Genomic DNA, 23,794 nt, shown 5'->3' with positions numbered 1-23,794 from the left:
AACCACCATATGCTGTAAGGTGAGAGCATATGAAATCACGGCTGTCGCCACTTCGTGGGCTTTTATTTTTAATGTCACTTTCAGCCATCCTCCAGTCGACTTACTGGAATTGCAACTCGGGTTTTTTATGATAAGCAAAAATCGCCAGTGACCAAAAATTGGTGATTTAAGGTGCTTATGGCGCCAATAACCAGAAATCTGGTCATTTTGGCTCCGAAAATTGATGTTGGCCTTAAGACAAGTGTCATAAAACTGGATCGCCGATAACTGAGTCTGCTGATAACTGGGGAATTCCTGTGTAGGGAAACTTGATCAAAATTTCCTGATTGTTTTAGGGTTGTAAGATTGAACCTCCAAAATGTTTTTTCTTTTGCAGTAACCTAAAAACTAATTTTTTTTTTTTTCCCTCGAAACTAAATGCTTAGAATAAGTGGTGAAAATTGAAGCAAGTCTCTTTCCGGTAATATATAAATTACACTGAAAAATTAAGGGCATATTTCTTATATGACGAAATAGTTTTAGTGAAAAAATCAGCTTTCTAACTGTCTTAGTTTCATAGTTATTACTGTTTTCTCAAAACTTACTTTTTTAAAACTAAATGCTTATTTCTCCAAGAATACGGAACAAAATTCAATGAAACTTTTACAGTGTAGTATAGATATATATTTTGATTTTGTTGTGGAGAAAATTGCTTTTGATTTTGTTGTGGAGAAAATTGCTTTTCTCAGCAACTTTTAATTTTACATATTAATTTGGAAAAGTGACAAAGTGGTTTATTTTTTTAACTGCAAAACAGATGAACTTAAGAGGTTGAATATGTACATTTACCCCAGAGAGAAATAAGACTATGATTTTTTGCACATTTAGAAAACGACAAATGTAATAAAGGATGAAGTTAAGCGTAGAAAGTTTTTATTGTCATTAATCCAGGTTATCATTGTAGAAATGTTTTTTGCAGATCAATTCAGATTTTTGGTCTAATGATGGTGTAATTTTTTTTTTCAGTGCTCTACAAGTAGTGGAATCTTCAACAGAACGTTGGCCAGAAGAATTTAACGTATCGGCGTCTATGCTATCCCTATCCCTCCAACCTAATCATTGAAAATATGTTCGATTCCTAGCTAGGTGTAGGAACTAAACGTTTAAAACCTGTTCTCTCTAGGCTATTGTTTTTTGATAATATGAAATAAATTTGATCTATATATTAGTAAGTAGCCTTATTTATATATTACTAATGTCATCTTTATTTATTTTATTTTTTTCTTTTTCTTTCCCAGATAATGGTTAGGATTTTTAAATTCTGGTCTTGTCTGGTCAGAAAAGTTTCCATAAATGCCAGGGCCCCAAGGTGCTCTCGTGGCCGCATTGCCATTGTGCTTTAAGAACCTCTTTCAGTTATGAAGTGTGGACCGGGGTTGATAGGGTGACCAAAATGGAAGTCCCCTTTTGATGTTGACTTTAGCCCTCTCCCTCCCTCCTTCCTCTGTAAGAGACTCTTGCAAGGTGAATAAATGCAGAATTAAGCATTCAGTATAGAGTACTGTATGACCTGACATTCTTCAAACACTAGTTGACAAGCCTGACACTTCTAATTTTCATAAATATCATACATGAAGATACTTAAGAATGTAAGTTTTAGAGTGAAATGATGTATAGACATGCTAGACTGGTGACTGAAGGTGTATGTGAAATTGCCTTTTTTTCCACTAATAATGTCCACTTTGGTTGGTCTTGTCAAGGTCATTTTTGGCACAACAGTTGATGCTCAATTTTGATATTCATTCCTGCAGTTGCTGGTATTCTTTTCTCTTGTATGTCCATCAAAATGATGTTAGTTATGCATTTTAGAGGGAAGATTCCATGAAATCAGCCAAATTAGTTATGAGTTTGTGTGTCCAGTTTCAAGCCGAACCCCAGTATTTCTTTCTTCTCTACTACTCTGGAAGCAAGGCAGAGGAGCATTCCGAGATATCCAGCTCTACCATGTGTTATTTCATGTGTTGTAAGCTTCAGGTTTTCCAGACATCATGTTTTTTCAGTACGTACACAGAAAATACCTCGATTTAACTGAAAAGCTAGCTTTTACATACATCGTATTTAACACGTGGATGAGACTTCCAGCTCTTTTGTAGGTTATCTCAGTCATAAATAGAATGGTTGAAAGTAGAGAAGCCCTCTTTGCTCAATGTCATGTCATATGATCAGCAACTAAAGTTGAGTGGTAATTGTCAGTCAGAGAAGATTATTTTAGGTGAGTAACAATTGATTGTACTTTTGTCAGTAATTCTCTACTACATCTAAGAGCCCCTGGTTTTGTTTCATATTGTTATCCTCTGGCTTTTAGGTATGCTGTGTAATATGGCATCTTTTTGTGGCTGGGTCAGCCAGTATGAGGCTTACTATTTCTCATTATAGTCTCAAATAAGTAGGCAGAAAGAAAGAAATTGAAAAGTTAAGAAATTAGGGTTATTTATATTTGATGGTGAGCTGTAACATATTGCAAAGGCGATGAAGGCTGTTAGTTTAACTTTGTATGGAAGTTTGCTGATCGTAACAGTTTTCTGTATGTTTAAACCCTAGTCAGATAAGGGCAGAGTAGCCTTTATCAACAAGAAACTGCAGAGAACAAATGATTTAAAATATCCATGGGAGTTGAACACTCTCTCTCTCTCTCTCTCTCTCTCTCTCTCTCTCTCTCTCTCTCTCTCTCTCTCTCTCTCTCTCTCTCTCTAAAATATCCTTGGGAGTTGAACACCTCTCTCTCTCTCTCTCTCTCTCTCTCTCTCTCTCTCTCTCTCTCTCTCTCAAATATCCATAGGAGTTGAACACTCTCTCTCTCTCTCATCTCGCTCTCTCATCTAGCCTCTCCGGGTCTCTCCGCTCCTTCCTCTTTCCCCGGGCTCATGCTTGTCCTCCTCTCTCCGTGCTTCTCCCCCGGAGTACACTCACTCTCCTCTCTCGCTCCCCCCTCTCTTCTCTCACTCCGCCTCCTCTCCATCCTCCTCTCTTCTCACCTCGTCCTCGTCGTCTCCAGTCAAATATCCACAGGAGTTGAACACTCTCTCTCTCTCTCTCTCTCTCATACTTTAAAGGGGGTTTTGTTGTCATCACTTGGCAATATTTTAGCTTTGTGCAGTGCTGTACTTCATTCCTACTCATTTTCAAGTATTGAAAATGAAAACTTGTGGAAGGGATTGTAAGGCTCATTGTAGCTGACATTTTCACAAAAGTCCCCAAAATCAGTCATCTCACTTAGTCTTGCCATTCTCCCATTATTCTTATCTCACTTGTAGCTAATGGTCCATTTTGTAAATAACTCAGGTTGTGGCTTGGCATGTTTATGAAAAAGTATTTTAGTATTACAGGATGAAACATTGTTTCAGTGACAAAATTAATTCTGGAGCAAATTTCCCTTAAAAAGTGTGAAATGAAATTAAATATACTGCACAGCCATACATTTAGGATTTGGATCAGAAACTGTAACTTATTGAAATAATACTGTGCAGCCAAACATTTAGAAATGGAATATGAATTGTGGATGGATATCGTTGATATCAGTTCAAATGTGTGAATTTCACACTGTAGGTGGATTGAAGAGAATTTTTGCAAAGCCACACATTTCTCTTAAGAGGCCTCTGCTTATAAATGCTTTCTCATCCCTTGCTGTGTTATTGCAAGGTCGAGTATGTGTGATGATAGCCAATGCTGGGAGATTGAGTATGGAAGCTTAGGAAGAATTTTTTATATATATATTTTTTTTTCACTTTGTTGACCTTCAGTGCTAAACTGTTTTCTTAAGAATCATGTGATCATATAAGTAGTCATCTCTCCTTATGTCTTTGTTTGTAATAAGGAAGTTGTATTTTCCAATCATTTTTGACCCAGCAGCATTTTTTTCTATTTTTGCCATGAGTCCCGGTTGGCTTTGTTGCAGACATTCTCTCTTCCTCTTAGATAGGCATAGACATGTTGTATGCTGCATCATTCCAACCTTTTACTGTTCATTTTTTTTTCTAATTCCTAGCAGTAAAGTGTAGATTATGTATTGTAGTGCTCAAGTGAATGAAGTCTTATTTTCAATAGAAGAAAATAAAAAGTTATATGGTCATATGTTGTATATTTAGCATGGCATATATTTGTAAGTTTAAGAAATGTCAAACCTGATATTTAAAATTGTTATATTAATTTTCTTCCTTTGTTATATTTATCTGTATTGTTTTTACTCAACCCAAGTTGTAGAATAAAATCTGAAGGAATTCAGTATTAAATTTGACGTTTTAAATTGTTAGTCAGTGTGTATGTAGTATGCAGAGGAAAAATATGTATAAATGTGGGAATTTTTTGTGTGTAGTCTTTTGAGAAATACAAAGCCTGATGTCAGTTTTGAGTTACTAAGAAGACCAAATATTTTGTCATACTAATTGGAGAGAAAAGGAATTCAAGATAGCTGAGTTAATCCCAAAGACCCATAGCTGCCGGGACATTCCTGGGTCATTATTATTACTAGTTCATTGTTGTATTGTATACATAGTTTCTTGTACTCATGTTAATATCTTTTCTCTATTGATTACAGTGTATTTATAAAATGTCTTCTAACATTGGCTTTTAGAATATGATGTTATAACTGTATTGGAATTTTGTTTCTTTTTGATGCAACTAAGTTGTATCAGTGATAATTTTCTTTTATTTCTTTGCTTGCACTGTATCCTTGCATCTCCACTATAATCACCATTGTGTTATTGAGAATAGGTGATAACCGTCTTCGTATAGGACAGAGTTTGCACTCGGCTTTGTTCTTGGTAAGGTTCACAGCCATTTATTTCCTAAGTGGAGAGAAATTAGTTCATTTTAATGGTCACATAAAGACAGAATTCTGGATAAATTTGTCAGTTCTTATTCTTACGTTTTCTTTAGATTATTTGTAGTCATGGACAGAGCCTTTTCAGTTGTAAGTGAAAGGTTCTTTGTGTACTTTTTTATTGCTTTGTTCTCCTCAGTCTTTCTCTCATGGATGCTGCATTCCATGTTTCCTTTTTTTTTTTTTTTTTTTTTTTTTTTTTTTTTTTTTTTTTTTTACATCATGTTGGGGAAAAATGGTAACTAGAGATTTTTTAAACAAAATTTGTATATACCGTAAATATACGTTGTATGTTGTTATTAACTTATTACAGTCAGTAAGGTTACTTGCCACATTATAACAGATTATTGATAATGAAAAAAATATATTTGATTTTAATAAAGTGTATTCATTTTTATTTTTGATTAATTGAGCATGCCTAATGAGGTACCTACCCTGCGTATTGCTGAAAGAGCTTTAACATCATGACATACTCAAATTTAAGAATTTTTTGCTACTTATTTAGTATATATTTATTGATATGACAATACAGGGTGAATATCTATCATTTGTGACCCACATCCCCATCCAAGTACTAGGTCTGATTTGTAGGAACATCATTGGTGTGCAGTGTGACTTACGTTATGGATAGGTATACATGCTTTCTTCTTATCCCTCTAGTGATTTCTTCCCCTTCTCTTTCAAACTGGTTGAATAATACTAGTCTAGTTTCTCATTTTTGTCAATTTTTATGAGTATGTTGAATGGATAATATTAGTGGTTTGATTGGAAGTTTTTCAAAATTTTTGAGCTATTTGATTTTCATTTTGTTATATTTTTGTTGATTTTTGCATAATTATGCCCATCCATTCACACTGGTACTCTCCTTAACTATTAATTGTGTTAATATATTTTTCTTTAAAGTAATTTACTTTTAATCTTCTGTAAATAGCCTAGCAAATTACTTTTATACCTAATCTTTGACATTTTTGTACTGCTCTTGTATTCTTATTCTGATCATGTTATGCCTCTATGAACCTACCCTGCCATACCATACCATACCATTTGAAACCTACTCAACTGTTAGCTTGTATGCCCACCCTGCTTTGTTATTCCTCCAGTCCAGTCCAGTCCCCTCCCTTCCCTTGACCCAGTCTTATTACTCGACTTTCCCAACACTCTTATTGCAGATACATCCTTCTCTTCCTCCTCTTCCACCTCCTCCTCTATGTTCTCCAACCTCTGTTTAGTGATCCCAGGTAAATAAAAGAAGAGTCTAAGGTATTAGTGGCATTACAAACATGTGGTGTGATCCAGGCATATCAGTTGCATTTATACCACCATTTTGATCAAGTGGCATCCGACTTAATGCTGAACCTAGAGAAATATACTAGTTAAGAAATTAATTGCATTACTCATTGATTTTGAAGGTCAATCAATTAGTTTAAATTTTTAAAAGTAACTATTCCTCAATTATGCTAGGTGCTCTCTCTCTCTCTCTCTCTCTCTCTCTCTCTCTTCTCTCTCTCTCTCTCCTCTCTCTATCTCTCCTCTCTCTCTCTCTCTCTCTCTCTCTCTCTCTCTCTCTCTCTCTCTCTCTCTCTCTCGAAGAATGTGATGCTCATTTGAGTGTCTAGTCGGGTGCCTCCTCACGTGTATGTACTGTCCTTGAATTTCCTCAAGATTCAGACTAGTGAGGATGCATTTTTGTATGGGTCTATATGTTTGTAATGTTATAAATTGTGTATGTATATAATACAAGAAAAAATACATGATGCTTCCAAAATACATCTCATACTTTTCCTAGCGTTCTGAGTGAGTTTAACCTGCTTTACAATGCATTATTCTCTGCCCTTAACAGCTGTGTTCAAAGATTGCTTGTTTTTGTAGACGGCCTTAGTTATAAAAGAAGCATTTTTGAAGAATCAAAGTACCCATGCTTCTTGATTAGATGGTAAATGGCTTTAAGGAGTACTATTGGCAGGTCCCTTTGTTTGAACATGAACAGGAAGGTGGAAGAAGTGACGCTTATGAAGCAAAGCAAATTGTGCAAAAACTCTTTCGTGTAAAAGCTTAGTTAAGGTTATTAATTATTTTAGGCACTGTTACTTTGAATGCGATCTTGGTAGTAGGGTGTGTAACAAAAGTATGCTTTTAAAATAAATTATACCCAAAGAGATGCAATGACAAGCATGGTATCAATATTGCCTTGATGCTTTTAGACCATTTTTTTTTTTTTGTAATGTTGCTCTTTGGTAAATATTGGTAAAAGTTGTGCTTGCTTTGACATGATAAAATGTGAGGTGTATAGCTTGCTGCTTTATTTTGAGAATTTGAGTACCAGAGCTTGGTCTTTTAGGTTTTTAAGCTACAGGCAACTACCACCTCCAGGGAAAAAAAGGCAAAAGGCTTGTTTGTTAAGCAGGTTTTTCCTGGTAATAATGGATGTGTAGGGTTTGTCTTCTGATCATAAAGATGGCCTCTCCCCCTTTAAAAAATTAAAATGCATATATGTGAACAAATTAACAAACTTGGATGTTTCAGTGTACTATCTGAAATAAAGTTCGGCTTTCATGTCAGGGGACTAACATTTATTAAAAACTGAATTTCCTTTCCTATTTCTGTTTAGTTGCCACATACTGCATAATGCTGAAGAGACCACTGCCATGAGTGAATAATAATGAAGTGTGTAAGTTTAGGTAAAAATGTTTTATTTACTGCAGTCACTGGGTATTTACATTGGTACTTTGAGATGAAATCCCCTTTAATCATGCAAGGATTTTTTGTAGAGCATAAATCCCAGAGTATTAATATCAAACAGGTATTACTAAAGGGATTTTGCAGCACCCATACATTGTGCTGTGATTTCTATTTTATCTTCAATTCAGTTTTGAGAAGTTAACAGTTAGACAGTATACTCTGAATATCGGGGCTCCATAGTAGATGTAGGATGTACTGGTAATATATACGAAAGCTAACCATCAAATTCAAGCTGGATGGAATAATTGGAGGGGATTATCGGGCATACTCTGAAAGAAGTGTTCCTTTTAGGCTGAGGGGCAAGGTGTAAACAGTAAGACTTTCTTGTAGGACTAATAGTGGCACCTCCCAAAGAAAATGTGACAAGGTAACTTAGCTATAGTAGAAATGAAGATTCATTTAAGTGTCGAGGGTTAAGGAAAACATAAGAGCCAAGGCAATTAAGTTTGGTACTAACTGATGAAGGAGGGAAGGAGAGGAGTGATATGTTGATGGAGACATGATGGAAATGAAAGTTGTGGTGAAGGCAAAGGTTAGGAGGACCTGAGAGAAAGTGAGAGACTACATTCCAAAAGGCATGAGAGACAAAAGGAATAGATGTTGGGAGGACACAAGCTGGAGACAGCTGGAAAAGCTCACTAAAAATTATATCCTCTAATAAGAAATAAATTGAAAAGTGTTAATTTCTATAATGAGTTTCAACCCCACTCCTCCAAACTTGTACTGAAATGGCATTGTTAATGTGCTGGAATAGTAGCCAAGCCTTGGTTCGTTGTCCTATTTTTTTAAACAATGAGAAAATTGCATATAAACTTCTGCAGTCATCTCAAGAATGAGGCCAATAGGTTGGAGTGGGAAAACGTGGGGCTAGTCTTATTTTGATCAATCAGTTTCAGAAAGAACACTCGGGTTAGGTTTATAATCTCGACATCTACAAGCCCAGTAAATGCTGATAAGCTAGAAGCTAATCACCTGTGTCCAACATCAAACCACGTACATACACGGAGACAAATAGCACACAGAAGAAGCAATAAAAAAATTATTTATATCCTACTAAACCTGTTGGATATTGCTGTGCCTAGACGACATAGTGTGTGTGAAATTAATGATATTCATATACATTATTTAGTTAAAGTTTAATGAGACACAGACTTGTCACATTGCTAGTGAACTTTGATTTGCCTTAAGATTTATTTCAAAGTGAGAGCAAGGTCAGTTTGAAGTCAGGAGCTAAGTTGGAGGAGTTCAAAGGGAACATGAATAAAAAAAGCCAAAAATACAGCTTGGGCCGAAGGGATGTTGCAGAAAGCAAACTAAGTTTATTTCCTTACTCGGCGACAAGTAGATCTAATTTTCAGTATTGGTTTGGTCCTTAGAATGTCAATACATAATATGAATGGTAGAAATGGACAAGGCAAAGAAGTTCTTAGCATGTCTTTTATTACAGCATACAATTATTGTGGCACACGAGTCCAGTGGATATTCCAATTTTGAAATTCTCTCTGGTGTCGTCCCAAAACATTAAAAAAAAAAAGGCTACGCTTTCTCTTTGTCGCTTTGTTTAGTGACATAAGCTTGAGATATTCCACAGGTTAGAATGTTTGATTCTATACTTAACTGCAAGAAACCTTAGCAAATTAATATTTCGAAGTATATTGTTTAGCAATGATTAATTTGTCTTTAATGAAAAATGATAACATACTTTTGTAATAATTAAACTAAGACCCAAAGAAAACGAAGGAAAAAAGAAAAGAAAAGAGAACAAAGTGCTTTCGTTTCTGAAGTATACCTAAATAATAGTGGTAGGCATTGTTTATAGTTCCATCATCCCTGGTAGTAACCTAGGACTAATAGGTATTGTTTACTGTGTTTGGTAACTTTGGTTATAATTCAATGGTTCGGTCACGAAAGTTTTCAAGAAACCCGTTATTAGCGGTAATGGTCAGTGGCTTAGTGCTGCAATTACCAAGAAAAGACTGTAGACAGCATGGAGACCTACTTATTAAAAAGTATGCAGTCGCAGAACAGGATTTCACCATCTTATCATGTCACGGTAACTATGCACTTATGACGGTTTTGCTGTTTAAGAAGTTGTCTTCGTATTTACTAGACAGACTAGGATTAGAGAAAAGTACCATGTTGTACCGGAAACAGTAGGCAGCAAGGCGGGAACGTGATTTAAATAAAGATCAACATAGTATGTACCTAAGTAGGCTAGAGTAGCTGATAACATTAATGACAGATGATGTGGTTTCCGTTACCAAATGGCGAGCTAGACTATAACTGATTCACTTAAGGTAGATTCTCGGATGAGCCTTATTCTTACGAGACGTTTGTTTGGTGGCCGCTGATTGGCTGGTACCGGGAGGTAGGCAGCTCCCAGCCAATCAGCGTCCGCCAAACTAACGTCTCGTAGGCATAGGGTATCACCCCAAAAATCTACCTTAAGTTGAACCGAGTTCTAGTATGGCAGTTGACGTTATTCCTTAGAATTTGAACTCCTGGACAAGAATTTGAAGTAATATTTTTTCGCCCGGCTGTAAATTAACTTAGTTTACCTTTTAACTCTATCCTACGGTAAATGGGGACCCGATGGGGATGCAGGGTTTAGGTATGGCTAAGGCGTGATTACTAGTTGAAGAAAGATGCTTAACCCTCTGTTAGGTTAGGCTGTACCTTATTTCCCCCCCCCCCCCCTCGCCGTTTTATAATGTAATGATATACATGAAGCTGAAACTTTTCGAATGGATCACTCTTAATTCAGCCATAAGCATTTCATCAACACCACAAGGTAGCTTTTCATTCATTCATTCATGTTTATTTTCCCCGTCCAGAAACCGAAACTTTACGAGAAAGACACAAAAACAAGTGGTTTTCCCAACATTTATTGTAAAACATAAACAAACCATAAGATAGCGATAGGTTAATATGTAATGGGTTATGTTTACAACATTCTTTGTCAACAAGATACTGACTGCTGTACTCTGGTAACTATGAGAACGTACAGTTTACTTAGTGACACGATATGAAATTCTTCCCCCCCCCCACAAAAAAAAAAAAAATAAATAAATAAAAAAAACTTTGCCTAGCGGTTACATAACCTGTAATGAAGGTACTGTGACCAAATGCACAGTACTAGGCTATGGCCCATCAAACTTACGATCACATATTGAAGAATTTTCTTGAGTTTACTAATGAGGGGTATCAAGATTATCAGGGGGTAACAGAGAATCTTTTTAAAGTATGGGTGCCAGCTGTTGAACAGACGCAAGATTGTTGTAATCAGAGTACCGAAGTGGGTTCCGTTCTTATGGTTACATTAGACACGAATTGAGGCAAACACAGGTATTTGAATTCAATTAATGTCAGGTTATTCGGTACTGATAGTTCTCTCATCTCGTATAATGTGCTATAATGCACTGTATGTCTAACGTTGTCAGTATCATCAGTGGACAGCACAATAGGATTAGGCTAATGCCTGTGGTTAGGCTCATTTATGCATTTTTTTAAACTTTAATTGTTTTTTTTTTTTCGAATATATCTAAAATTAATTAAGTTTTCCTCCATCCTCCATTGCGGCAAACGTTGAGTTACCAAATATGAGAGACTGGAACTCTGATTTTATTTACTTATGTCTCGTAATTGGCTCTAAATACTTGTTTTAAATAGTTAATCACACGCAATATTATATATATATATATATTATATATATATATATATATATATATATATAGTATATTATATATATATATATCTATATATATATATATATATATATAATATAATAATATATATATATATATAATATAATATAATAATAATATAAAAGATTAGAATGGCAGCACATTACCAGACTATGCATCTGAAGAACACACATAGTAAGTTTATCATTTACGATGAGGCCATTCAGAGGGAACGTATATAGATGGAATATTCATAAAAGTTATTCAGAGCGTATAGATGGAATATTTATAAAAACAATTAGGAGATACATTTTAAAGTTACTGTTAAAGAAGAAATAACATCTCGTATTGTAGCGAGAAATTTGTAGCGCTATGCTTGGTACCTCAAGTAAACTTTATAGCCCTTAGACCTAACCTAACTTTGAGATTACTCCATGGTTTCTTTCCCAGTGACATGAGTGTTCCAGAGCCACTAAATGGTGGGTGTTAGTTAGTGTTTAGTATATTCTTTATATAAGATGAATTCTGGAGCATAAGAGTCACATATAACATTTTTATGAATGGAATGTTGTAGCAGTCAAAGAAAGAAGAAACGTAGGAGCATAGAATTGGGATATGGTATCGGTCATGAATCGAGTATGGAGTGGCTGGTGTTTACAAGGAATGTGTTGAATTTGCATGGTGAAGAGAAACTGCAGATAAGTGAAGGGTTCGTAAAAGGAAAAGGGTTAAAGTAAATTTGAGGAAGGGTAACTTGATGGAAGATGTCTGGGCTCCAGAAGAGTGGCAGAGAACAGAAAATAGGACTAATGTGTATTGAAAAATAGATACCGGTGCTCTGCATTTTTTATTTTTCTTGTTACAAGTAGTTATGTATTCTTTCCGTGGCTCGCCACCTTCACTGAAATTCTCTTCTTTAACTGCTTTTATTTTTTAATTTTCCTTAGTAATTGTCGAGTTAGTTGTATCTTTTGTTCAGACTGTCCCTTTGTGTGTGTGTGTGTGTGTGTGTGTGTGTTGATTGCTTTTGTCTGACAAGGCGATATAAAGATTTTTTCGTCAAACTTTAGTTTATACGAATTTTAACTTATTTTATTATTAAGATGATGATGTTATCTTGCTTTCACTAAGAAACATTCGCCTCAGTCATTCCTCTCGTTGGTTTTTTTTTTCTTTGACGATTTTTTCCTTCTCGTTTATTTTATCAAAATTTGTTTTCGTAATTCGTAACGGTCTTCTGATAGTGGTTTTCCTCTCCCTCCATTTGATTTCATTCTCTCTCTCTCTCTCTCTCTCTCTCTCTCTCTCTCTCTCTCTCTCTCTCTCTGGCCAGACGCCAAGGGAAGACGGAGCAGGTGTCGTTAGGGAAAGGATTCGTCAAAAATTTGACATTTACACCGTAACGCCACCCAGATTGAAAGATTGCTCTCTCTCTCTCTCTCTCTCTCTCTCTCTCTCTCTCTCTCTCTCTCTCTCTCTCAGTGCTTCAGATATTACTGATCATTCCTATTGGATTGATGCCACTTGGCCTATTGTCATTCTGAGTTCTTTATTGAGTTGCATCTATTTTTTCATACGGCTATTTTTATGGAAATTAATTAGCTTCTTCATTTTCTGATATATATTTTCAACATAAAGACGGAGAAGACGTTCAAGTCATTTCCTTCGTCTATTGTAGGTCTAATGGAAGAAAAAGATTGCGGCAAAAATAAAGAGCCTTGGTCTAAAAGAAACGGTTCATCGACCTCTTTCGACGGAAGATTATAATGGCAGTATATGTAAAAGCATGATGATGAGATATCCGTAGCTTGGCAGATGCAGTCACGTAGATGGTGACAGCAGAAATTTTATGTTCATATCCTTGAGTATAAATGTGGGACGCGATATGGTCTGGCTGGCTGGCTGGATGTGTTACGTGGTCACGTAGGAAGAAGAGTTTCTTTCCTCCACTCTTAGTTCTGGTACTGTTCAGCGTTCCTCTGCCTCTGTTTCTTCGCAAAGAGAAAAATTAAAATTGAAAGATGTTAGAGACGAATGTATGTTGGAAGATGGATAAAGTTGTCACTGGCTTATGGTTCCATAAATTTCACGCTTTGAAACCTCTCGTCGTAAATGTTGCTGGTGAATAATTCTTGAGTGAAATTGTGTGGGCATCGTCCTCTAAATTAAACGTTCTATCAAGATGCCGATACAGATGCGTTGGAAAGCCACAGGTGTGGGATGGTGGTGAAAAGAGCAAGAAGCATTTAAAGGAAGTAATAATCAAGAAAGGGAGGGTGGGAGTGGGCAGGCAGCTGAGTTGGAAAAAGAAGAAAAAAAGGCAAGGTTATGGGGAAGTTGAAGCAGTCTCATTGGAGACGAGTGACGGAACCTGTTTGAACTTCAGCCAAGCGTTTATTAACCATTTACCTGTGTTGCTCAGACATGCTCATCAGTGTGTTCCAATCTACTTGCGTGATGAAGAACAAAAGCAAGCCAATTTATCACTGATCTGTCGGGGCATTAACATGTGTTTATTTGACGTTTTAACTTTGCGTTTATGATCTATAACCTCATATATGATCTTTATAATCTATGTTGTCATTTTTCTATCACGAACTGAAGTTATGCTTGGTAAATAAAAAAAAGGGGGGGGGGGTCAGAGATTGTTTTCACATCTCTATGTCAAAAGCACTTGTATGTAGTACTATCTATAGTTTGACGGTCTGAGGTAGAAAGCTATTAAGAAAAAACTTGAAGAATTTCGAAACGGTTTTGGAGGCAAGCAGTAAACATTTTGGTGACCATCCTTTCTGTCGGGAAACACTCTCATTTCCCTTTTTCTGCAGACGAGTGCTGTATGCAGTGAAGATCTTAGATTTCTTAATAGTACAAAGTTTTTTTAGACAACTACTTTTGAAGTCTAGGCGTTAACTGAATATACCAGCACATTTAAAAGTTCACGGAATACTAGCTAAGGATAATGGAAACCATCTATTACTCGCGTATTTCAGGCTTAGTGGTTTGTTGATTCTCCCTACTAGATCGAAGATTCCATTGTTTTTTAACTTGCCCAAAACTGTTTGAACGGAAAACTTAGCTTTCATCGTAAAACTTTTACTTGCATGAAATCAAGGTTGAAGTATTAATGACCCATTGTCCTTTCTTGCAGACTGAGGAGAGAGCCTTGGGACTACTAAATGAAGTTCGAAAATGTAAGTATATAAGGCCTCAATACGTATAAAATTGTAGACGTAGTGCATTAGACGTGAGACCATGGAACATGACACGATGACTTGACGTTAACAAACGTATCACTGGTGACGCTGTGAGGACAAGAGAGGAAGACAGGTATTTGGGCACTGATGATTATTACTGCTGTTTAAGATTAAGCTGGCCAGCACGGGCTCTTGCTCATAGAGCAGCCCGTAGCGTTTATTACTGGTAAACATGGGTTATAAAAGAGGCTGCGGACGGATATGTAGTTATTAACTTCATGGTTATTAACTGGGAGTTCTGTCTTACCTTCAGGTGTAAAGACAGTGATCATTATCATTCTTGCTTAGCGTGTGTTTGCACGTCTAAGACATTGTTGAAAGTGGGTAAAATTTTGTTTAGTAACCTTGGTTTATGAGATTTTCTGATTGTAAGTTCGCATATATTTTGTGGGGGTTTGTAACGTGTTTTCATGAATTACGGTACTGTAAATTTTTCGCAGTCTTGTATTATATTTTTTTTTCATATGGTATATTATGTACTGTCGGCCAAACAACTGATGGCAGAGTTTCATAATTTTTCGTTCAACTGCCTAACGCACGATTCATACCTTATTTGTCTATTTTTCTTTTATAAGATGGAAGAAATTTTATGTAATGACGTTAAAAACAGTCACTGATATCTTTAGAACATCATGTTATGTTATTGCTTAAAACTATTTTCCATATAGCAAAATTGACGTGAACGAAACGAAGTGATAAAAAACGTCATATCACAACCACTGATATACATTCCCAAATAGATAGGAGACACCTATCACTATAGTCCATTCATTTAAAGTAGATTCTTGTGCCTACGAGACGTTTATTTGGCGGCCTCTGATTGGCTGGTACTGAGAGGTAGGCCGCTTTGCTCAGTCTCATTATTTTCGTCTGTGGCTTAGAAAACTAGCAATATGTTTATATTTCTTCAATAATCTCACGCTTTGCTCAAGATAGGAAAGTTTTGGTCATACTAAAGGATTCGGTATTATTTGTACAACTAAGTCATCTTTTTCTGGAATCAATAAGATAGAACACAAAGGAATTACAACGAGTAAAAGTGAAAAGAGAAGTTTTTGATTCTTTATACCTGATTATTTATCAAAGGATTTTACATCATTAACACGATCAAGATGAAATAATACTTGTGTTTTCATACAATAAAATCACCCTGAATACGCTGGTGCTTTCTGATTTTAGATGCGTGTAGTATGTGAAGAGAAAATGAAGAATATGTGTTATTATTTTGCATCCGTAAATGATTCAAGTTTGACGGTATTGCCGAGAGAATACGATCTGCAAGGTGTCATTGCGTTGGTCGTCTAAGAGAGAGATTTGAGTTACCAATTAGCGATATCAGAGGTTGCAGTTTCGACAATATTTATCATGTTACATCATTACATTTTCTGTAATTAAATACAAAGAATTCCCATTATGACTGCCGAACATTTTTAATCCAACATCATACAATATGTCTGGACATATCTGATAAGGAAAATGATAATAAATCAGATGGAGCATCTGGCAACGTTAGCCGAGATCTAGGCGGGAATCGGGACATTCAGTCTAGCAAAGAAGTTGAACTCTGTGAACAGATTTCGCACTCTTCAATTCAGCCTAAGCTTTATTCAGGTTGTTTCAGAATATTCTATTTAATTTTATTATATGAATATATTTTCAAACGAAAGAGATATCAGACTTATTTGAGTGATATGAAATAATAATCTCAGTGAAGTACTAAACAACAAAGAATTAAGGAAGATTGACTTCCTTTCAGGCTGAGTCAAGTACGGATGGAACATAATAAGATATATATTCTTCATTTCCTCCTCACATATTACACGCATCTAAAATCTGAAGGCACCAGCATATTCAGGGTGATTATATTGTATGAAAACATGAGTTTTATTTCATATTGATCGTGTTAATGATGTAAAATCCTTTGATAAATGATCAGGTATAAAGAATCAAAAACTTCTCTTTTCACTTTTACTCGTAATTCCTTTGTGTTTTATCTTATTGATTCCAGAAAAAGATGACTTAGTTGTACAAATAATACCGAATCCTTTGGTATGACCAAAACTTAACTATCTTGAGCAAAGCGTGAGATTATTGAAGAAATATAAACTTATTGCTAGTTTTCTAAGCCACAGACGAAAATAATGAGACTGAGCGAGTGGCCTGCCTCCCAGTACCAGCCAATCGGAGGCCACCAAACAAACGTCTCGTAGGCACAAGAATCTACCTTAAGTGAATGGACTATAGTAGTATCGCATAAACATAATGCGTAAATTATCATTTCAATATTAAGTTGAAGGTAGTTTAACGATTCCATTTGTTAAATTTTACAGAAAACATTGGAAACTCACAAAATGCTATCAAATAAAAAAAAATGATAACCTAACAGTGGGAACCAATGCGACCTCACTATTGCTTTTGATATCGTTAAGTGCACGGGAATCTAATGTGAATGTGTCATTTATCGGTCTAAGAAACATCCCTCGCTGAGCGAGAGCCAATTATTGCACTGTATTCGGTGCAAGTTCCTGTTGGAGAGATATCAAGAAAGCTTACTATACCCATAGATATAAAAGCCTAGATGCCGCATCGGCCGGCCGGACATACGTCAACAAGTCCGCCATCTTGGCGCGGTAATTCAAACAATGCAGCAGGCTGCAGTATATGACGTTTTTCCGCCACTATTCGCTTAATATTGCACGGATTTTCTTGTCTGATGGCTCGTTACAAAGCTTACATAATTCCCTACAAGGATCTAATAAAATAAAGTTGTTCCTTATTGTTTGAAAGTTAACTTGCAATGACTTTGTTTTAGCAGGTAGGGGGAAGGAGGGGGCTAGTTGTACACAAATGTTAATATTTACCCATAACTATTGCTGTAAACAATAATTTGAAATGCTGTGATAAGACAGATGACTAAAGTAGGCCTACAGCTATGGATCTGTGCAACTTAAGTAAAATCTTTGTCTCTCGAAGTGCTCTGTTAAAAAATCCCCCAATATAATTTTTGGCACAGGCCTACAAGTTTAAGTCATAAAACTGTAGGGTTGAGCCTAAAACAAACTACAGTAGGCCCTAGAATAACTAGGATTTCTGTGTTATCTAGCCTTTGCATCTCTGCCTGCTCCTTTGAGCCTGGGTGGGGTGGGGGTTCTTCCATTTTTTGGAACGGGATGCTCCTCAGTGAATTCTGACCTCTAGACCTGGCTTTGGAAAATTTAGCGGGTATCAAGAGACCTCGTCTAGTGGCAAAAGTGACCTATCTCTAGACCTAATTTTATATGGTGAAATAATTATATAGAACTTAAATTTTTCACAAAACTACCTTTAATTTGCTTAGACTAAGATATATCATTATGGCAAGCATTAACATTCAATATAGCTCATCTCTAGACCTGTGTTGTCAAGGACCCAAATTATTATACCTTATTTGGGATAAGGGCCTGGGCCATCTCTATACTTCTATAGACCAAAATTGCCAAAATGAGCCAATCCTGACGAGCAACCCTGTATACCCGGTCATAGTAACCGTCCCCCCCCCCCCCCCACCATCGAGCCTTTCAGCCTAGACCACAATCATAAGGCCAGTCTAATTTTTTTTCAGCTAACTGTTCATTGGTTTGGTCACACATGTATAAATTTAAAGCTGTGGGTGGCCTTATGGGTCATTAAGCCTATACTTTGAAGTAACAACTCTCAAAATGTATTGCACAATGATTTATTTTCATGATATTTGTTCTTACATTGAATGTATATATAACATTTATTGTACATCTGTGCATTTATTTATAAATATTCCCAGCAATTTAAACAAGTTTTTTTTTCATTGCTGTTTCCAACAGTTTAATGATACTACATTGTAATGATAATCTATATGCATTGATATGAAATCAGCAGGCTATATCAAAACATCAACAAAAACTCATTATGTGCCTTGCTTGGCCATTTAGTTCTTATTACAAGGACCAGATTAACACTAATATTACATAGCTATAATGCAGTGAAAGAAATCTAGAAACATCAAATTAGTGTCCAACATTTTACCCTATTGACCTAATGGCCCTTAAACAATATTGTTTTAACCATTTTTTTTCGTAGGCTGTCTTATCACAGCATTTCAAATTATTGTTTACAGCAATAGTTATGGGTAAATATTAACATTTGTGTACAACTAGCCCCCTTCCCCCTACCTGCTAAAACAGTCATTGTAAGTTAACTTTCAAACAATAAGGAACAACTCTATTTTATTAGATCCTTGTAGGGAATTATGTAAGCTTTGTAACGAGCTATCAGACAAGAAAATCCGTGCAATATTAAGCGAATAGTGGCGAAAAAACGTCATGTACTGCAGCCTGCTGCATTGTTTGAATTACCGCCCCAAGATGGCGGGCCTGATGACGTGCGCCAGCCTATTCAGCTAGCGCCCGATGCGGCATCTAGGCTTTTATATCTATGACTATACCGGAGAGAATCATACATAGATGAGTCGAATTGTTTAAAAAACGGCAAAGTTTAGAACATGGGCCTAGAGGTGGAACTCCACGAAGCACCACAAGAGAGCAAGACAATACAGTAGTGTAAATGTTGCTGAACAACATTCATTTATGAATTTTGAATTCCAGCGCCTCGTCACGATAATGCTAAACCAGGAATCATGACTAGCTCTACGCCCATGACTGGTGTCTGATGAATACTTTAGATGGAGAGGAAGAGAGTTTTAAAAATACACTTGAAGTCTTTGATAGGTGTCTAATGAATAAGCACTTACTTTTGAAGGATGAGATATTCAGTTAGGCTTACTCTTTTTGTTTTATTTTTTTATCGGTGGCCAGTGATACCATGGATAGGGAGGGAAACAGATTCAATGATGCATGCATTTTTTTTTCTTCAAAACCTTAAGAATACATTTTATTGGGAGATACTTTATTAACATCGGCCTATTCCCTCCATAACTCTTATACGCCACCTCCACTCTCTTTTACCTCTCAGGCGATTCGATCCGACTTCTCGCTACGAACTCCATCGCGTGAGAGTATCACCAATGACAACGGTTATTTTAAAATTCCCTGCACCGACAACAGAAGCCTTAAAATGCATGTTTAAAAAATATTTTCTGTTCAAAGTTACTTGTATCTTTCATTCCCCAAAATGTTTGCATACACTCGTGTTACACCCTGTATGATTGTTGTAGCTGTCAATGAGCAACCACTGATTAAAGCAGTAGGTTTTTCTTGAAAAAAAAAAAAAAACATAGGAAACAGACTTAAACGAGAACGTCACCTATCATATTTCTTATCCTTTCAGCTACTTATAATATGCTTATGGTAGTAGGTCTAGCCATACACGTGAAACTAATTGTCATTAATTTCTATTTAGAAGAAATGAATAGCTACAGAAAGATCAACCCAAGAGAGCTTTAATGAAAATAAGTCTCTCTTCCACAGCTTTTCAACGTGTCCAGATGAAACAGATGATATGCAAGGAGTTATATTCGTTTGATTTTTTTATGATTGCTTTTTGACTTTGAATAGCTTGGTCTGAGTAAATTATATTAAACAATCATGAAAAGGATAAGACAAAAGCAGAACATGGCCAATAAAACAAGAATAACGGGAATAATGAAATAAAGCAGATTTATATAGATATTGTCGATTTAAATATTCTTTCACATTACGTATCCGAGAGAGAGTACTGCTGAAAATAGACCTAGGCTAATCATGTGTGAAAATCAGAAGTCAAATTTAGGGCCACTAAATGTGTCATACAAATTATTTTATTGATCAAAGGACAAAATTAGTTTAATTAAACATCGTTATTGAAGAATTTTAACGCCTTAATGTATTATTTATCGGCTGTAAGAGACGAAATGACAACACCCCAGTACAGTACTATACGTTGGGTCAAGACGCGAGCGGCAGCAAAGCCAACTTCAAAATGCTTATGCTGTCACGAAGCTGGAGTTGAGAATAAAATTAGAATTCGTGGATCCATCGGTATATATTTTCCTTATTTTGCAAAATAATGATCTTTAATGCGTTGAATAAGTCTACTCAATTCTAATGTAATTTATTTCAAGTATGGCACCTTTGAAAGGAAATATTATTTATTGTTAAGTAAATAATCTGGCACCTGCATATGGCAATATTTCCATAACGAACAATGAATTAAGAAACTATGCCAATTCTTCGTTGGCCGACAGTACGCAGCATGTTTGACTTATGGTGGGATATAATTGAAACGGAAACTCACGGGCAGTTGGTGTTTGTAAAATCTGTCTCCAGAAACTTTTTTTTTCAATTATGGTTATCATTTGATTGAAATACTGATCAGGAATGAGATGAAGTTCAATTCTGGACGTACCATTTTTTTTATCCTGTAGTCAGCTTATCCACTGCTGGGTGGCTGTTGTTATAGTGCGCCTCTTTCAGGTGTTTCTGATTTGAACTGCTCATTTCATGTTTGGTTTTGGCAGATGTCCAACCTTCCCTATTTATTTGGGGTTGGGACCGGCACCGTGAGAAAGCGCCTCAGTGCCGTGGTCGGTATGGTGTTGACGTGCCACCTCGGTGGCCGTGAGTTCGATTCTCGGTCATTCCATGGAGGATTGAGAGATGTATATTTCTGGTGAAAAGAAGTTCACTCTCGACGTGGCTCGGCAGTCACGTAAAGCCGTTGGTCCCGTTGCTGAGTAACCACTAGTTCCATGCAACGTAAAAACACCTTACAAACAAACAAACAAACTATTATCTGCTCGTTTTTTATTTCTAGAAATTTGTTATCGAAAAATTTAATAGAAACACAGACAAATATTTGATTTCCTTGCAAAGCTTTGAGCGCTCGCAGTCTCCTAAGTGAACGTAAAGTGGTCATCTTAATTAGTGTACTCACATTAACAACAAGGATCTAATAAAAAGGACATAAATTAAACACTGTTCATATATTCTCAGCCGTAAGTGGAAACAAAAAAATAATTGAACAGAAACAGCCTAAATTTATTTCTTAATGGAATCATTTTGCTTGGTCGATCATTTTCGTCACTTGCCTGGTCCTCCCGAATTATTTGGTTCAAAGCTTATATATCCGCAGCAGGGCTCTCAGACCCTCCCCCCCAAAAAAAAAAAAAACAAAAAAAAAAAAACCGTCGTACCCAGATTTTTTTTAACGAATGTTAAATATATATATATATATACACACATACGTGCAATACATCGCAATCCGCACACTCATGCAAAGTATATTTGTGATTAATTATAGGTGGGTAGGTAGGTGAGTGGGTGAATATATGCAGGAGAGAGAGAGAGAGAGAGAGAGAGAGAGAGAGAGAGAGAGAGAGAGAGAGAGAAACCGAGTTGGGCGATGGTGCAGGATGGTAAAAATATAATCAAACCCAAATTGTATAGAGAAGCAAAACTGCATAAATGAATTTCTGATTTCTGACAATTTATCTCTTGGGTGCTCATTTTTTCCCAAGGAGCCCCCCCCCACCCCCCCCCCCCCCCCCCCCCCCGCCCCTCACCGCCTTCCAAAACAGGCAGAGTGGCCAAGTAGGGGATTTGATCTAGTTTGGCTTATTTCCTCCCCTCCCCCGTTTATGTGTCAGACTAACTGTAAAAGGAGGCGTCAAAGTATGACTCAAAAGGGGTGTGCCGCCCCCCCCCCCCCCCAACAGAGGGCCAAGCTCGCTTGACTGGTACGTCTAAATACTTAAATACTTTAAAGGTGACTCGACGATGAACTAACAAACATATGCACGCACTCATGTATATATATATATATATATTATATATATATATATAATAATATATGTATATTATATATATATATATATATACTATATATATATATATATATATATATATATTAAATGTGTGTATTCTATTAGGGTTAAAAATATGTTTATGTTTGTGATCGTGTGATATCCGATAATCCTGGATTATTATCTCTTTGATTTTCACCCTTTTGACAATCTAACCATCTGGTATTCTTGATGGTTTTGTTTATCTAATAACTTTCTTTCCAACTGTATTTCATTCGTTCCTTGACAATGTTTTAGTAAAGACGAAAGCGCTTGGATTTCTGCCTATTATTTTCCTGTGGTATTTGCTTATATATATATATATATATATATATATATATATATATATATATATATATAATATATATATATATATATATATTATATATATATATATATATATATAATATGTATAATATATATGTATATATATATACATATACATACACATGAATAATTGCAAGTACATACTCGAGTATGTGTACGCTAGTTTACGAATAAATGAGATCTTTTGTATAAATAAATTCACTTTCCCGCTTTTCCAAGAAATTAAGTAATTTCTGTTTTCAATTTGGGCTGTACGTCAGTTCCAACGTGAGTGGTAATACCTGTCTCGACCCCTTCTGTTTGTTTCTCCAAAGGAAGCGAGTTGAAGTGAGAGCTGAAAATAAATACGAGTCATAATCTTCATCTTCCCCCTGCTTCCCTTCAAATAATTCCTTGGTTTTTGCCTCTTTCGGGTGCGGGTTCCTGAAGTGGTGGGATTCCTTTGAGGGAAGCTTTAGAAACAGGATTACGATCACAAAAGACTGTGCCCCGTAGGGAGGTAGTGCCGTCAGTTCACCTCATTCGGTGCAATGTAGGCATTACTTAAAGGTTCTTTGCAGCGTCCCTTCCATGGCCCCTAGCTGCAACTACTTCCATTCTTTTTACTGTATCTCCCTTCATATTCTCTTTCTTCCATCTTACCTTCCACCCTCTCCTAACAATTGATTCATAGTGCAACTGCTTTGAGGATTTCCTCCTGTTACGCCTTTCAGACCTTTTCACTGTCAATTTCCGTTTCAGCGCTGAATGGCCTTAGTTGCCCCAGTGCTTGGCGTTATGCCTAAAACCTATAAATCTATCTATCTATCTATCTACAAAAGACTGTACTTCGGGGAGGGGGGAGGTGGGGTTTCGGTGTTTTTCGTGTCTCCTTTTTTGGGTTTTGACTCCATTATGGTTTTTTTTTTATCGTTGAATCTTTGGATAGTTTTTAGTGACTTGATAATTTTTTCCCCATATTTCCCAGTCTTCGATAACTCGGAAGAAATTTTTGGGATTTGTTGGGTCCTATGGGGGAGGGTATTGGGCGGAGAGTTAGTAGACATTGCTTATTACATCGATATTCGAAGAAGACAATTAACATTCATTTTGTTGACCTTGAATAGAATTCACGCACTATATAGTAGTTATAGGGAGG

General features: G+C 36.2%; 2 protein-coding genes across 2 annotated transcripts in view; both read left to right on the top strand.

Annotated features, from left to right (window-relative positions):
* Positions 1–2,716, top strand: part of LOC135217772 (serine/threonine-protein kinase Tao-like) — a 196,065-nt gene extending 193,349 nt beyond the window's left edge. The window contains 1 exon segment of the mRNA XM_064253798.1: positions 1,006–2,716. Within this exon segment, the coding sequence (XP_064109868.1) occupies positions 1,006–1,102 (97 nt within the window). The 3' untranslated portion in view covers positions 1,103–2,716.
* Positions 2,717–14,438: 11,722 nt separating this feature from the next.
* The window catches only part of LOC135216966 (E3 ubiquitin-protein ligase synoviolin-like), a 313,218-nt gene continuing 303,862 nt past the window's right edge, over positions 14,439–23,794 (top strand). The window contains exon 1 of the mRNA XM_064252495.1: positions 14,439–14,474. Within this exon, the coding sequence (XP_064108565.1) occupies positions 14,460–14,474 (15 nt within the window). The 5' untranslated portion in view covers positions 14,439–14,459. The remainder of the gene's footprint in view (positions 14,475–23,794) is intronic.

The sequence above is a fragment of the Macrobrachium nipponense genome, chromosome 7 (assembly GCF_015104395.2).
Source record: "Macrobrachium nipponense isolate FS-2020 chromosome 7, ASM1510439v2, whole genome shotgun sequence".
Classification (NCBI taxonomy): domain Eukaryota; kingdom Metazoa; phylum Arthropoda; class Malacostraca; order Decapoda; family Palaemonidae; genus Macrobrachium; species Macrobrachium nipponense.
The sequence above is the reverse complement of the archived record's forward strand: the minus strand, read 5'-3'. Positions and strand labels throughout refer to the sequence as shown.